The 17,225-nt window shown below is 44.1% G+C and overlaps 1 protein-coding gene across 1 annotated transcript in view; it reads left to right on the forward strand.

Moving 5' to 3' along the window:
* LOC126260545 (E3 ubiquitin-protein ligase MYCBP2-like) overlaps positions 1-17,225 on the forward strand; it is a 389,869-nt gene that overhangs the window by 290,218 nt on the left and 82,426 nt on the right. The window contains exon 29 of the mRNA XM_049957880.1: positions 9,362-9,754. Coding sequence (XP_049813837.1) covers positions 9,362-9,754 — 393 coding nt within the window. The remainder of the gene's footprint in view (positions 1-9,361; positions 9,755-17,225) is intronic.

Here is a 17,225-nt window from a genome sequence, read left to right on the forward strand (position 1 = left end):
CACACTTCCAATCTTCAGTTGTTTGCTGGTAATTCTGAGCCCTGGTTTTCAACTAAATCTCTCATTTACACAGTTCTACACTGGTCTGTTAGTGTTCTTTTAGCTTACTATTTTTGTTGTGCAGTTTCTTTGAGGTGTATATTCAAAGCTTCCATATATGCTTTTCAACAAGTTTCGTAGTTGGCTAATGTGCCAGAGAACCCTTTTAACTCTAATTTTCCAAATTATAAACATATTCTCCTTCAGTTGTTCTAATAGTTTTGAACTGGATGTATTACTCTGAAGTATGTAAAATTTTCTTTTAAATAAAAGTTATTCCACTTGTCTATTTTTTCTTCACGGTGTATATCATTTCAAGTCTTAGAATGTAGTGAGGATCCAAACTACTGTAAATGTTATTCACTTACACCTCTAATTTCCCTAATTCCAAGCATAGTTTGTGAGTCATGCACACCCAATATTTCGATTTTCTGCCAAATGTGATCAGGAAGCTCCCTGCCGCCATTGGATAAGCAGCTGCAGTGGCAAGTCGTATACCCCTAGCTTACTTATTTGTTACATAGTTTAATTCTTAATTTCTTTGCGTGTTTTTGGGTACTTGCATTGTTTAATTCATAAATTTCGGGCGTATTATAGTATCTGAGATTTATAGCATCGCGCTTTAGTGTTTACTTCATAGATTCTTACTTAAATTGCGTGTGAGTTTCGTATAGGAGGTGTAATTTCGAGTTTTAGTTACTGTACTCGTAAATTCAGGCAGATTGTAGCGCAGTCGTTAGGCATTTGTACAGGTTAGTTAATACATTCTTTGTGTGTTTCCCTTGCATTATCTAGGCACTGACTCATGTTTCAGTAACTGTTGTTCAACATCGATTAGAATGGACAGGGACTGTGATTGCTGTGTTTGGATGAGGGCTGAGTTGGCATCCCTTCACTCACAGCTGCAAGCGGCGCTGACTTTGGTCGTGCAGCTTGAGGCTGTTGCCAATGGGCACCTCTGTGGGGAGCCGGACTTGGGTATCACGGGGATATCAACCTCGTCCCGTCTGTCCCCAGATCGGTCTGCTGCTGTGGTTGCCCCGGTTGCTGCCCACAGTGGGGCTGAGCCCTGGCCTGTGGTTGATTGGGAGGTCATTCCAAGGCATGGCAGGCAGCGAAAGACGTCCCTGGAGGCTGATCAGAAAGCCTCCCCGGTGCGTCTGACAAACAGGTTTCAGGCACTGTCTCTGACTGAGCCAGATGCAGCTGCCTGCCCTGTTTCAGAGGATGATTCTCAGTCTTCAAGGTCCGGGTAATCACAGAGGGTTGGCTTATTGGTAGTTGGGAGCTCCAATGTTAGGCGCGTAATGGGGCCCCTTAGGGATACGGCGGCTAAGGAGGGGAAGAAATCCAGTGTGCACTCCGTGTGCATTCCGTGTGGAGTCATTACTGATGTGCAAAGGGTCCTTCCGGATGCCATGAGGACCACAGGTTGCAGCCAGCTGCAGGTGGTGGCACATGTCGGCACTAATGACATGTGTCGCTTTGGATCTGAGCAAATTCTCTCTGGATTCCAGCGGCTATCTGATTTGGTGAAGGCTGCCGGTCTTGCTTACGAGATGAAGGCAGAGCTCACCATCTGCAGCATCGTTGACAGAACCGACTGTGGACCTTTGGTGCAGAGCCGGGTGGAGGGTCTGAATCAGAGGCTCAGACGGTTTTGCGACCGTGTTGGCTGCAGATTCCTTGACTTGCGCCATAGGGTGGTGGGGTTTCGGGTTCCGCTGAATAGGTCAGGAGTTCACTACACTCAGCTGGCGGCTACACTGGTAGCGGAGGCTGTGTGGCATGGACTGGGCGGTTTTTTAGGTTAGAAGGTCTCGGGAAAGTACGGGGTGGGCTGCAATCTCAAAGGGTGCATGGCAAATACAGGACGTGCTTGGATCAAGGAACAGTCGGAATTGTAGTTGTAAATTGTTGTAGTTGTGCTGGGAAAGTCCCTGAGCTTCAAGCGCTAATGGAAAGCACAGAAGCTGAAATCGTTATAGGTACAGAAAGCTGGCTAAAGCCTGAAATAAGTTCTGCAGAAATTTGTACGAAGTCTCAGACGGTGTTCAGGAAAGATAGAGTAGGCAGAATTGGTGGTGGAGTGTTTGTGTCTGTCAGTAGTGGTTTATCTTGTAGTGAAGTTGAAGTAGATACTCCATGCGAATTGGTATGGGTGGAGGTTATACTTAACAGCCGAACTAAGTTAATAATTGGCTCCTTCTACCAACCCCCAGACTCCGATGATATAGTTGCGAAACAGTTCAGAGAAAATTTGAGTCTCGTAACAAATAAATACCCCACTCATAAGGTTATAGTTGGTGGGGACTTCAACCTTCCCTCGATATGTTGGCAAAAATACTTGTTCAAAACCGGTGGTAGGCAGAAAACATCTTCCGAGATTGTCCTAAATGCTTTTTCCGAAAATTATTTCGAGCAGTTAGTTGTAAATGGTTGCGAAAACGCACTTGACCTCTTAGCCACAAACAATCCAGAGCTAATAGAGAGCATCATGACTGATACAGGGATTAGTGATCACAAGGTCGTTGTAGCTAGGCTCAATACCGTTTCTTCCAAATCCACCAGAAACAAACGCAAAATAATTTTATTTAAAAAAGCGGATAAAGTGTCACTAGAAGCCTTCCTAAGAGACAATTTCCATTCCTTCCGAACTGACTATGCAAATGTAGACGAGATGTGGCTCAAATTCAAAGATATAGTAGCAACAGCAATTGAGAGATTCATACCTCATAAATTGGTAAGAGATGGAACTGATCCCCCGTGGTACACAAAAAAGGTCCGAACTCTGTTGCAGAGGCAACGGAAAAAGCATGCGAAGTTCAGAAGAACGCGAAATCCCGCAGATTGGCTAAAATTTACAGACGCGTGAAATTTGGCACGGACTTCAATGCGAGATGCCTTTAATAGGTTCCACAACGAAACATTGTCTCGAAATTTGGTAGAAAATCCGAAGAAATTCTGGTTGTATGTAAAGTACACAAGCGGCAAGACGCAGTCAGTACCTTCGCTGCGCAGTGCCGATGGTACTGTTACCGACGACTGTGCCGGTAAAGCAGAGTTATTGAACTCAGTTTTCCAAAATTCCTTCACCAGGGAAGATGAACGGAATATTCCAGAATTTGAAACATGAACAGCTGCTAGCATGAGTTTCTTAGAAGTACATACCTTAGGGGTTGCGAAGCAACTCAAATCGCTTGATACGGGCAAGTCTTCAGGTCCAGATTGTATACTGATTAGGTTCCTTTCAGATTACGCTGATACAATAGCTCCCTACTTAGCACTCATATACAACCGCTCGCTCACCGATAGATCTGTACCTACATATTGGAAAATTGCGCAGGTCGCACCAGTGTTTAAGAAGGGTAGTAGGAGTAATCCATCTAACTACAGACCTATATCATTGACATCGGTTTACAGTAGGGTTTTGGAGCATATACTGTATTCAAACATTATGAATCACCTCGAAGGGAACGATCTATTGATACGTAATCAGCATGGTTTCAGAAAACATCGTTCTTGTGCAATGCAGCTAGCTCTTTATTCACACAAAGTAATGGCCGCTATCGACAGGGATCTCAAGTTGATTCCGTATTTCTAGATTTCCGGAAAGCTTTTGACACCGTTCCTCACAAGCGACTTCTAATCAAGCTGCGGGCCTATGGGTTATCGTCTCAGTTGTGCGACTGGATTCGTGATTTCCTGTCAGGAAGGTCACAGTTCGTAGTAATAGACGGCAAATCATCGAGTAAAACTGAAGTGATATCAGGTGTTCCCCAGGGAAGTGTCCTGGGACCTCTGCTGTTCCTGACCTATATAAATGACCTGGGTGACCATCTGAGCAGTTCTCTTAGGTTGTTCGCAGATGATGCTGTAATTTACCGTCTATCCGAAGACAAGTATCAGTTGCAAAGCGATTTAGAAAAGATTGCTGAATGGTGTGGCAGGTGGCAGTTGATGCTAAATAACGAAAAGTGTGAGGTGATCCACATGAGTTCCAAAAGAAATCCATTGGAATTCGATTACTCGATAAATAGTACAATTCTCAAGGCTGTCAATTCAACTAAGTACCTGGGTGTTAAAATTACGAACAACTTCAGTTGGAAAGACCACATAGATAATATTGTGGGGAAGGCGAACCAAACGTTGCATTTCATTGGCAGGACACTTAGAAGATGCAACAAGTCCTCTAAAGAGACAGCTTACACTACACTCGTTCGTCCTCTGTTAGAATATTGCTGCGCAGTGTGGGATCCTTACCAGGTGGGATTGACGGAGGACGTCGAAAGGGTGCAAAAAAGGGCAGCTCGTTTTGTATTATCACGTAGTAGGGGAGAGAGTGTGGCAGATATGATACGCGAATTGGGATGGAAGTCATTACAGCAAAGACGTTTCTCGTCGCGGCGAGATCTGTTTACGAAATTTCAGTCACCAACTTTCTCTTCCGAATGCGAAAATATTTTGTTGAGCCCAACCTACATAGGTAGGAATGATCATCAAAATAAAATAAGAGAAATCAGAGCTCGAACAGAAAGGTTTAGGTGTTCGTTTTTCCCGCGCACTGTTCGGGAGTGGAATGGTAGAGAGATAGTATGATTGTGGTTCGACGAACCCTCTGCCAAGCACTTAAATGTGAATTGCAGAGTAGTCATGTAGATGTAGAAGCTGAGAGTTTGTTAGACGGGGGGGATCAAAAGCAGAGAAATGGTGGAATGAGGGCTGTGTAGTGCTGGAATGGGAACATGGAATGGTCTAGATGGAAGAGGACAATGACTAACGAAGGTTGATGCCTGGAGGGTTACAGGAACGTAGGATATATTGCAGGGAAATTCCCATCTGTGCAATTCAGAAAAGCTGGTGTTGGTGGGAAGGATCTATATGACACAGACTGTGAAGTAGTCATTGAAATGAGGGATGTCATGTTTGGCAGCATGCTCGGCAACAGGGTTGTCCACTTGTTTCTTGGCCACAGTTTGCCAGTGGCCACTCATGCGGATGTTGGTTGTCATGCCCACATAGAATGCAGTACAGTAGTTGCAGCTCAGCTTGTAGATCACATGGCTGGTTTCACAGGTAGCCCTGCCTTGGATGGGATAGGTGATGTTTGTGACCCATACATACTACTATCACCAGCTACTCCAGTCTGGTCACAAACATCACCTATGCCATAGAAGGCAGGGCTACCTTTGAAACCAGTCACAAGATCTACAAGCGAAGCTGCAGTCACTGAGCTGCATTCCATGTGGGCGTGACAACCAACAAGCTGTCCTAGCTGTCTACACTAGTCACTGCTATGTCACGATTTTTCTCTCAGAATATACTGGACAGATTTCTGCCATGACTGTTGGTTAGTAAAAGAGCACTAGTCTTTTTTCCTTGGTGCTCCATGTTTGTTATTGACAACAGTTGCAAAAACGCCATTCATTTTCAGCTCACTGATTTTAACAATCTCATGATCATTTGGAGAGTGGTTATCACAGACACTTGTTTGCAAAACATTACTTTTTTTTCCACAAATGGCATTTGACATAAGTGCCAGTCCATTCACAGCAGTCTTTTTGCATTCTTAGCCACACAAAGCAAAGGAAGACTAGGTGAACAACTGATCTGATGCCAGGACGACTTACGTTGTGCAGGTTGTCAAAGGCAGGCACGCATAGTGCTGCTGGCAAGAATGGACTTGCTATTGATACCACAGTGTATTTTGATGTTGGTACTAGGCACATCGACTGACCTTAATTCAGAACTGTTGACGTCTCATTGAGGTAGTTTTGAAGCTGTCAGTCAGATCTCTGTGTCTCGATGAGTCGGGCAAAAGCCCTAGTGCTAGACTCAAGACAGGCAATTGGCCACCATATTGTCAGTGTCCAGTATGTGTCTGACATCTTGTGATGAATTGTACTGTGAAAATGAATTGGCTGTGCTGGTGAGGTGAGCTGTAATTGTTGTTCTGCCAGAATGCATATATAATGGCTTGTGGTCTTTAAAAATCATAAACTCCATTGCCTGCAGATGTGGGCAGAAACATTTTATTGTAAGTGCTCCACTTCTGTGGAGATGAGGACAGTTTATGGGAGCAGAAAGCCAAAGTTCGCGCACGCCCTCATGGAACTGTTGTAGAGTGGCCCCTTTGACTCACATTGACGACAAGTGTGAGAGGTGCTTCCAATTCTGGATGAGTGAGGAGTAGTGCATCCATTAAGCTACACTTTGGCACTTCATAGGGCCGAACTTGTGGTGTCAGTCCACTGGGTTGGTGAAAACCTTTTGATTTTTGGGCCAGCGACTGCTGTGGCTAGAGGTTCTTGTAATGCCACTGAGTATGCCAGACATCAGTGGTAGATGTTCAGAATGCTGAGAAAACATTGTAACGTCCAAACGGCATGTGAGAGCATGATCTGCGAAATGCCTTGTACCTTTTCAGGCAGAGGAAGTGAACCCTTGGACAAAATTCATTGCCTTAAAAATATCAGTCTGTGGCTATCCAAAAACATGCTTGGCTGTGTGCAGTACCATGCCATTTTTATTCAGCCATTGCAAGATTTGTATCAAGTGTTGCTTATGCTGTTTCATAGTTGACAAGAAGATGAGGATGTCATCTAAGTAAGTGAAACTGAAGGGAAGTCCCTATAGTACCACATCAATAAAGCGCTGCCATGTTTGTGTGGCATTTTGCAGATCAAATTTTCATATACAGACTCTCAAACAGTCCAAATGGGATGATGATGGCAGTTTTTGGAATGTTTTCTTCTGCTACAGGTACCTGTGTACATCCCTTAACACAGTCTAGTACACAAAAAATTGTCGTGCCACATAATGCATAGTTGTAATCCCACAGTAGAGAAACGGTATACAGATCTGGCACCTTCTATGCATTTAAGACACAGCAATATCCGCATAGATGTCATGCTTCATCTTTCTTTGGCACCAGATGTAAGGGAGAGGGCCATGGACCAGTGGGTGGCTGTGTGATCCCCTCTCTCTACATGGCATTAAATTCTACCTTTGCGACTGCTAACCGATCTGAGACCAGATGTCATGGTCATGTCTGTAGTCTTGATGTACAGTGTCATGACATGCCTCTTTTGGTGCTCCAGGGGGTTGTGCCAAGGTCAGCAACCATTGTAGTAGGCATGTGTACTCCCCAGCACCCACCTGCACGACTTTGGCTATGTGCACCACTGCACAGTGACAAAAAACTGAAGTTGCTGAGCTGGGTAAGCCATCCAACAATTGTGCATTCACCATGCCCAGTAGGGGGTGGTAGTATGCCAACAGATCAGCACTGATGATGGGCTCAGTGACATCCATGATCATAAAATTCCATATGAACACTCAGCACAGCCCCAGGTCCAATTCCTTACATTGAAGAGTTGTTTGGAGGGGGCAAGTGGAATAAGATTGCTGGTCTACAACAACATAGCAGTCTCTGGAGGAGGATACACAAGTCTGACCTGGTATTCACTAAATATTTGCAGCCTGACTTTCAGTCACTGATGAAAAGGTGCTGGGATGACACTTGGCAACCAGAGGCAGCACCTACATCTGACTGCTGCTGGCATTTGGGTATGTGCATGGTGATGTGCACTTGTGTGTCTGGCCCTCAGATCTAAATCTACATCTACATATATACTCCGCTAGCCACCAGGCAGTGTGTGGCGGAGGGCACAATTCGCGTCAAAGTCATTCCCCCCCCTCTGTTCCACTCGCAGATTGCGTGAGGGAAAAACGACTGTCTTAATGCAGACTTAGTGCTGGTCTTGTTTGGATGTTGATGAGGTGGTGGAGAAACGACTTCTAGACCTTCTGCAGTACTGGTTTGTGTCGCCATGGCTGCAGTACCGGGATACCAACTCATCTATTTGCTTGGTGAGGGCCTCGACCTTAGCTGCCAGATTGGCATAATGCGCCCATGTGATTGTTGTTGAACTAGGCGGAGCCATGTCACAGCCAGTGCACCAGTTGGGCCAAGAACATGACGCTGTCAGCTCTTCATTACACATAGTGACCAATTCATCAGTTAGAACAGGAACTATAGCATCTGCTATCCTGTCAGTCAAGTCAACCACTGATTCCAAAGGCAGCTCCATCTGTGACAGTCTTATGGCTTTCATATGTGGCAGCAAGTGGTTGCTTCACAAAGTGCCCAGCACCGTTCCAGTGCCCAACTTGCTGTGCAAATGCCTTAAATAATGGCAAGGGTTTAGCTCCTCTATATCCTCTTGGGTTAACACTTGTTGGAGGCATTCCTATTGTGATGTGGAAAACCAATGTGACAATTCTGATGTTAGCTTTTCGTACATGTTGACTCGGAGTGGTGTAATGATCAAATCTTCCACTTCAGCAGCATAATGTTGCTCCAGCTGACTAATGACCAAAGCAAATTTAGGGGAGTCTGCCACAATACACACTTAGAGGAAACTGGCTTCCATTTGCACAAACCGTAGTGCTGGGTTGTGTGGCCAGAATGGGGGCAGTCACGAAATTGACAAGATAATTGCCACTGATTAATTCATCATACCAGCTCGGGGGTAGTCAAACCTCCTGTTGTTTCAAGTTGGAGTCACCATGATGCTCGTACTGCTAGATTCTTGTTGTCCAATTTGTCGTCTAGCCTGTAGGTGCGTGAAATGGCTTATCATTATGTAAGCAAACTGTCTCTCTGTTGCTTTTGTCTAAAGAGTTAAACTCTTTACAAAGAAACAGCAAGTACAGGAGCTTGACGACACATAATCATAGTACAGATAAAATTTAACTAAAACTTCCTTGTTGCTAAGGGAAAGAACAATACTAGAACACACATAAAAATCACAAAAATTCTCTGATGCCCTAGAATAATTCATTGCGATATCAGCGCTGTAGCAGCTGACATGGACAGCAGATTTCTATTTGCACTGTAACAATACTTATACGTATACTTCACATAGCCACCCACACAACACAGCTCAACACTGCACTGCAGTATACTGCAAAAGAACTGGAGCTCAGTCACTACGTATATATTATTCAGCAGCGATATGTATGGTGAATTGCCTTATGTGTCCGATTTTGCTAGTACCAATTTTGTTGAAACTGAGGGTCAAAAGCTTTCACATGAATTCATACACACTGGCTGTAATTTCAGGCAAAGCTTGAAGATAATCCATTGTACTATATCCATTCCTAAAGCCAACTTGTTTCTCTGCTTGATCAAATATCAATCTTTTCTTCTGTGCAGTTGGTTTTATGATTGCCGTGAGAAATGTTAACTCATAATTGCAATGAAAAGTCATTAATCTCCAGTAAAATATGTATAATTGCCTCATATTATGGTTTACAGGTATGCGTGCATATAGTTCAAGCTATTCGTAAAGAAGCAGTGCGAGTTCGTGAAGACTGGGAGACACTACTTTGCTCAGGCCAGCAGCAGCATGCAAGTTCTGGAACAACTGGAGCAGCAGCTGCAATGACAACATCAACAACAGCAGCAGCAGCAACAACAACAACAGTGACAAGTGCTGGTACTTCCAGTAATGCCAGTAAAGAAGGTGCAAGTATCAACACAGAGGGAAGCACAAAACCAGCTGCTGATACCTACTGTTTTGAAATGTTGTCAATGGTACTGGCTCTGAGTGGTAGCAGTGTTGGCCGCAGCTACCTGGCACATCAGTACGGTCTTCTAAGAGACTTATTGAGTCTGCTTCATACAGGTTCTGCACGTGTTCAGCGCCAAGTGAGTCAGTGCATAAATATTTCATTTTTCACTTTCATCCCTCTGTTTGAAGGCTATAAACAATAAGTTGAGAAAAAAACAAGCATTTATCAATTAAAATTTATTAAAAATAATGTCTGCAAAAGCTGAATAATGAGACTAAAGCAAACTAACTATGGAAATATTACAAAAAACGCTTCTCTGATTAATGGGTATCGCATTATAAATGGAAAGTGTCAAAAGAGAAGCTGATTACCCAGTATCACATTCAGTAGAAGATGTAAAAGAGATACTAGCTTACCAGTTTACAAACTAAATGAAGTTTTCTGAAATATTTCTTCCTGAAAATACATGAACCATAGATTGACAGAGAGGAGCCAATGTGTAACACTGTGGTGTATGGAGAGGCTCACAGTGATTAAAGTATTAGTGCTCCACTATTTTTGTTACAAATAAAATCTGAAAGATGAACGTTTGATACAATAACTTGTTTGTTACTTTTTCAGTTCTTTCTAAGAATTTTATGTCACTGATTGATTGTAAGTGTTTGGATTTCTAAATCTACACCTGTACACGTACTGTGTTTTGAAGTCCCCAATTGGGATCATGAAGGGCAATTATAACAATTTGTTGAATACACTGAAACACTGACTAAATGCTGCATAGTTCATAAGAGTTAACTGAACTTATGAATTTTGCAGCACTACAATCAAAACAATTGAAGTTAACACCACTGGAATCACAGTGCTGGAAACCCCTCATAGGCGATACTGAAATCAATCACTTGGCTCTATGGTATCACTATCCACCAAAATAGGGCTTTATAGCAACAGTTGAAACATCATGATACTCAGATCCCAAGCAGGCCCAATCGTTACATGATGGTATCATGAACAATTGATTTATTGCAGAGTTTTCATCAGTTCTTCATTCGACCATGAAGAGGAATACATTACATGCTGGACAGAAGTGACTTTCTGGAGATGCTATCTGCTCACCACTTACTGTGACCTTGCCTGTTATAGGTGTAATTATGTGTATTGCTAGTATGATGTCATCCAATGATACATTCGGCAGGATTACAAAATCCCTCGCTCGTTAAATCGGCAACCAGGGCCAGAAGCAAATGCCTTGGCATGGGTGAAGAGATGAAGAAGCAAGAGCTTCCTGCCCAGGATGAGGTGCTATAGGCAGCAGTGATAGCACTGATGGTGAATGGGATTGAAGTCTGCGGGGATCTCCATCAACAGACTCAAAGGAAATGGATGGATCACACACCTGTTGTCTCTGGTGAGATTGTGGAGATCATGGCATGGAGGTGGGTGCTGCTATGGTAGCCCCTCAGTTCATGGAGACATCTGGGTGGCACACTACATCAAAAGCTAATTCTGATGTCTGCAGAGCCGCCACCATGCAGTCACCAACAAAACCTTTTGGTGGCCTTGTTGCACCAAAAGGAACCCCAGGATGCAACCCTGGACTTGCCCAAAGGTATGCTTCCAGATGGGAGTGTCCACATGAAAAGTGGTTGCCTCTTAAACTTGAGCTGTGAATGGGCAGTGCTCTGTAAAAAGCTAGGAAGGCATTTAGAGCTGATTCAGACATGGACGTCCTCATAGTCTTTGACATTTGGATCTTAAAGGTGTGTATAAAAAGCTGAGCTAGACCCTTGGAGCCTGGATGAAATGGAGTAGTCATGACGTTGCAAAACTGGAGCTGATGACATCATAGCAGGGGCAGTCAAATGAAAATCTAACACCCACCACAACAGGACCAAGGAATGCTTCCATTCAAATGTAATCACCACATGCATTAAGGCAGCCCTGCTGGGAAACAAGATGATCAATACCTGTTTCATAGAATGTAGTCAGCCATTAATGGATCCACAACCGCATCCACTCTTGCACTTCCTTTTCCAACTGACACCAAGATTCATGTCTTTCTTCAGGTCGCCAATGGTGTGACAGTCACATGGTGAAATATTGGGGCTGTATGGAAGATGTTGCAATGTTTCCCAACCAAATTGCTAAAGTGTAGCCTTCATCTGGTTGGCAGTGTGGGGGTGGGCATTATCGTGCAACAGTATGATTCGATGCAACAGAATTCCTGGGCATTTCGACTTTAGGGCATGTTGCAGCTTTTGCAAATTGTCTTCATAGCATTGCACTTGTTTTCGATTCCACACTTGAGGACCCCTGCAGTTGAAAAAGGTCATTATGACCTTACCGGAAATTATGTGAACAGCTTTGAATTTCTTTGACGGGGGAGATGTGGAATGTTTCCACTGTTGGCTTTGCCATTTGCCCTCAGGCTACAAGTGGTGGCATGTTTAGTCCCCTGTCACTATATGGGACAGAAATGCATGCGCTTCCTCATGGTACCACAGCAGATGACTCAGACTTGACGCCATTCTGATCATCTTCTGTCCCTCCGTCACATGGTGTGGCAACCACTGTGCACAAATTTTGCAGTAATGCAAGTGGTCTTTGATGATAGAATGCATGGAGCCATGGCTAATGCCAGTTTGAACATGAATTTCATCCTGTATGATGATTCATCTGTCTCCCTGGATAATGCCATCAATCCAGCCCATCACTTCAAAGCTAATTGATTGATGGGCCAGTCCTGGACACAAATTGCCCTGCAGTGGTGTACAACCTTCCCAGAATCTCCTCTGCCACTCATGCACAAGTGTCGGAGACATGCAGTGTTTATTGTACACAGCAGACATGCAATGATGAATTTCATGTACTTCAGCACCCTCAGCCACCAGAAAACAAACCATACTTCCCTGCTCTTCTTTGCTTGCGTCCAAGTCAACAGCTGGATAAACACACTATACCAGTCCACCAGCAACCAAGGTCATAACCTAGCAACTCTGTGCACTTGTGATGTGGCACTATGCCGTTCTCCTGTCACAGCAGTGACAGTATTGAAATATAGAAACAGGGGACCTAGGGACTGTGTATTATGGAGGGTGTTTGGTTTTCATTTGAGAGACAGTGATGCTGAGGCCAGCAATTTGGTGGGCCATCCTGTTCAGACATACTGGAAAACACACTGTGATGGGGGTCCTGACAGGATGGCACTGTGACACCCATAGTACCTATTGGAAAGTCCACCAAAGAAAGCTCAACCAGGGAGTCAGTCTGAAATAATCTCCTACCTGTAAATTCCAAGTCTGGGTCCATAGGAAATCTGGAGAGGGCATCTGCACTGGAATGTTGATAGGAGGGGCAGTAATATATGGAGAATGGGTAAGTACAGGGCCCAACATTGAAGATAGTCAGCCATTCAATCTGACAGTTAAGCCTTGGACACAAGCTATGACAGCAAATGTTTGTAGTTGGTAATTAAATGAAACTTATTGCCATAAAGGAAAGGCCATAATTAGCACCCCAAAAATGATAGCCAATGCATCCATCTCTATTGTAAATAATGTTCTTGAGCCTCATTCCAGATTTTGGAAATGAATGCTAGAGCCCACTTGGAATCATCCAAGAACTTAAGGGATAGGGTGGCTCTGATGCCACGAGGAGAGGTCTCCTTAGCCAGAACCTATGGTGGCCAAAACTGAACCTTCATTAAGCAAAGGGCTGACTGTAGGCAAGTTCTCAAAATTTCTAACCCCTTCTGACAAGCTGTGGAACATTTGAAGGGAACAAACTTGAGGTGCAGGGAATGAACTGGGCGTAGTGGGAAACATTGCTAAGAAACTCTAGGGGATCCTTCACAGAGTTGGGAATCAGCATATTTTTGATCAACTCAGCATAGTCCTGTGTGGACTATAACCCCTCCTTACCAATATGTATCCTTGGTAGGTGAATAAAACTAGAAAAAAATGAATATTTAGAAAAATTGTATTTAATGCCCTTTGCTTATAGGACTGTGAAAACTCAGAGCATATTGCACAGATGTTCCTCATATGTATGATATGTAACTAGGGCGCCATCAAGATAGTTGCTGCACTGGGAATATCTATCAACTGTTCTAAAAGCCTTTGGAAAACACTTTTGCACTTGTGACCCCAACTGGGAACTTACAGGGTGTTCCAAAAATGACCGGTATATTTGAAACGGCAATAAAAACTAAACGAGCAGCGATAGAAATACACCGTTTGTTGCAATATGCTTGGGACAACAGTACATTTTCAGGCAGACAAACTTTCGAAATTACAGTAGTTACAATTTTCAACAACAGATGGCGCTGCGGTCTGGGAAACTCTATAGTACGATATTATCCACATATCCACCATGCGTAGCAATAACATGGCATAGTCTCTGAATGAAATTACCCGAAACCTTTGACAACATGTCTGGCGGAATGGCTTCACATGCAGATGAGATGTACTGCTTCAGCTGTTCAATTGTTTCTGGATTCTGGCGGTACACCTGGTCTTTCAAGTGTCCCCACAGAAAGAAGTCACAGGGGTTCATGTCTGGCGAATAGGGAGGCCAATCCACGCCGCCTCCTGTATGTTTCGGATAGCCCAAAGCAATCACACGATCATCGAAATATTCATTCAGGAAATTAAAGACGTCGGCCGTGCGATGTGGCCGGGCACCATCTTGCATAAACCACGAGGTGTTCGCAGTGTCGTCTAAGGTAGTTTGTACCGCCACAAATTCACGAAGAATGTCCAGATAGCGTGATGCAGTAATCATTTCGGATCTGAAAAATGGGCCAATGATTCCTTTGGAAGAAATGGCGGCCCAGACCAGTACTTTTTGAGAATGCAGGGACGATGGGACTGCAACATGGGGCTTTTCGGTTCCCCATATGCGCCAGTTCTGTTTATTGACGAAGCCGTCCAGGTAAAAATAAGCTTCGTCAGTAAACCAAATGCTGCCCACATGCATATCGCCGTCATCAATCCTGTGCACTATATCATTAGCGAATGTCTCTCGTGCAGCAATGGTAGCGGCGCTGAGGGGTTGCCGTGTTTGAATTTTGTATGGATAGAGGTGTAAACTCTGGCGCATGAGACGATACGTGGACGTTGGCGTCATTTGGACCGCAGCTGCAACACGGCGAACGGAAACCCGAGGCCGCTGTTGGATCACCTGCTGCACTAGCTGCGCGTTGCCCTCTGTGGTTGCCGTACGCGGTCGCCCTACCTTTCCAGCACGTTCATCCGTCACGTTCCCAGTCCGTTGAAATTTGTCAAACAGATCCTTTATTGTATCGCTTTTCGGTCCTTTGGTTACATTAAACCTCCGTTGAAAACTTCGTCTTGTTGCAACAACACTGTGTTCTAGGCGGTGGAATTCCAACACCAGAAAAATCCTCTGTTCTAAGGAATAAACCATGGTTTCCACAGCACACTTGCACGTTGTGAACAGCACACGCTTACAGCAGAAAGACGACGTACAGAATGGCGCACCCACAGACTGCGTTGTCTTCTATATCTTTCACATCACGTGCAGCGCCATCTGTTGTTGAAAATTGTAACTACCTGTAATTTCGAAAGTTTGTCCACCTGAAAATGTACTGTTGTCCCAAGCATATTGCAACAAACGGTGTATTTCTATCGCTGCTCGTTTAGTTTTTATTGCCGTTTCAAATATACCGGTCATTTTTGAAACACCCTGTATTATACTGGTAAATGCCAAAAGGTATGTTTAATACCAAGATGGTCAATGACTCCTTAGCCAGAGTAGGCTGGGAATAATTCTCTGTCAGGTCATTTTTGAAAATAACTGGCCATCATCTAATTTGTAAGATGGTTTGTCAGATCAGGGTAGAGAGAAAGAATCCACTTCCACTTGGGCATTGACAACAACATTGTGGCATTGGTCTTAGGCAGGTCATGGCAGCCAGCCAGCCGAAAGGTATATGGGCCAGCCACCTGCATAGTTTTGCAGAAATTCTGGCAGTGTTCTGCAATGCACAGTGGTGAGTTGGATTGCTACCTGTTGTAGCATAGAGCAGTGTTTCACAGCCAGTTATGTGAAGGGAACTGAGCCTCTGTCACAGCACACCTGACCAAGGCAAGTGTATATACCCCAAGTTCAGCCAGTAGTTTCTTTTCGGCATTGTGCTTTCATCCAATGCAATCTCTCTGCCAGTCAGCAGTCAGATGTGCAGCCGTTCAGCCACAGCTCGATCAAGCAGCACAATCCATTAGGCTAAGCCAGTGGTCCAAGAGCTGTCAGTTAGCCCTGATGGTTCCACACTTTGAACTGGCACTGCTGAGGTGAGGCTATTCGTTGGATGTCATCGTCTGACAAACAGCCAGCCGTTGAGAGTCCTGGGTTCGACACAGGGTGCCTACATGCCCCTGCCAGACACCTGGGGCAACAGGCAGAGTCCAGTTGTAAGCTGACTGTGCTGCAGAGCAGACAAGCAACTTTGTGTCAGTAAGGCTGCAGCCACTGCCAGTTGCCGTTAGGCTGTCTTGGCATTGAGCTGCCTCACCGGATCTTCTTCCCACCACTAGCGGTGGTCAGCACCTGGGCTACAGCCAACAGCCTATTGTACAAGGAACAATAAATAATAAAGAATGCTTCATTGAACTAGCCTTCTTGCCTCCGCATTCACCACAGCACTGGAAGATCCCATCGCCGCAGCCCCCTACTCACACAATTCTGGGCATAGAAGTGGTCATTCTGCAACACTGGTGTCAGAGATGGGATCAACACAAACATGACACCATCAAAGTAAGTTTAATGTTGTCACAGTGATGTAGGATACCACTAAGCTTATGTTCCACTTCTAACGGAAATCCCATTGACTAAAGGGAATAAACAAAAGCACTTGCTGTTCAAACCTGTCTTATACCAGTTTAATTTCATCTGCAAAGGCCTCAGGATGCTGATGGACATTTAAAAAAAAGGAGAGAGAAAAGAAAAGAAAAAGAAAAAGGAAAAAATGTGTCCACTTCCTCTTCTCACAGCACTGAAGGTGGTATTGTATTAGCAGTAGTCTACATACAAAAACAAAAAGCCAAATAGGCATCAAGTGCTGAAATATTTTCTGCAAACTGATCGAAGACTACAAGAAAGAACAATGTCCTGGCCCCTTGGTTGTTCTTCACAGAGAACTTTGGCATGACAAAGGTGTTTTATGATGACCATTGAGCCCACAAATTGAAATGCACACTGTCCAGGGGTGGAATGCCAATACAAAAGTACTCCCATTGTTTTATTATAGAGATAGACACACCTGTTTTAAATAAGAATGTAAGAGGGACATACTTGAGTTGCACATGTAAGGGTATTATTTTTCGTGGAAGCATTGTGCAATCACTTCTTGTAATGTTATTGATAAGGATTATAGACACACATAGTTGGACACTTCGTGTACTACTTCTCTGTGTCCCCTACAAAAACACAGGCAACACTTGGTATAATAATGATGGGAATCCCAACAAAGTGGAACATTGTATCAAGTAGGAAATTAACAAAAACATTGTGTTTGATACCTCTGAACCACACAAGGTGGAATGGCATGGGACTGGCAGGTGAGGCATATTTACCACATTAGGATTCGA

Source organism: Schistocerca nitens, chromosome 5 (genome assembly GCF_023898315.1).
Source record: "Schistocerca nitens isolate TAMUIC-IGC-003100 chromosome 5, iqSchNite1.1, whole genome shotgun sequence".
Taxonomy (NCBI): Eukaryota; Metazoa; Arthropoda; class Insecta; order Orthoptera; family Acrididae; genus Schistocerca; species Schistocerca nitens.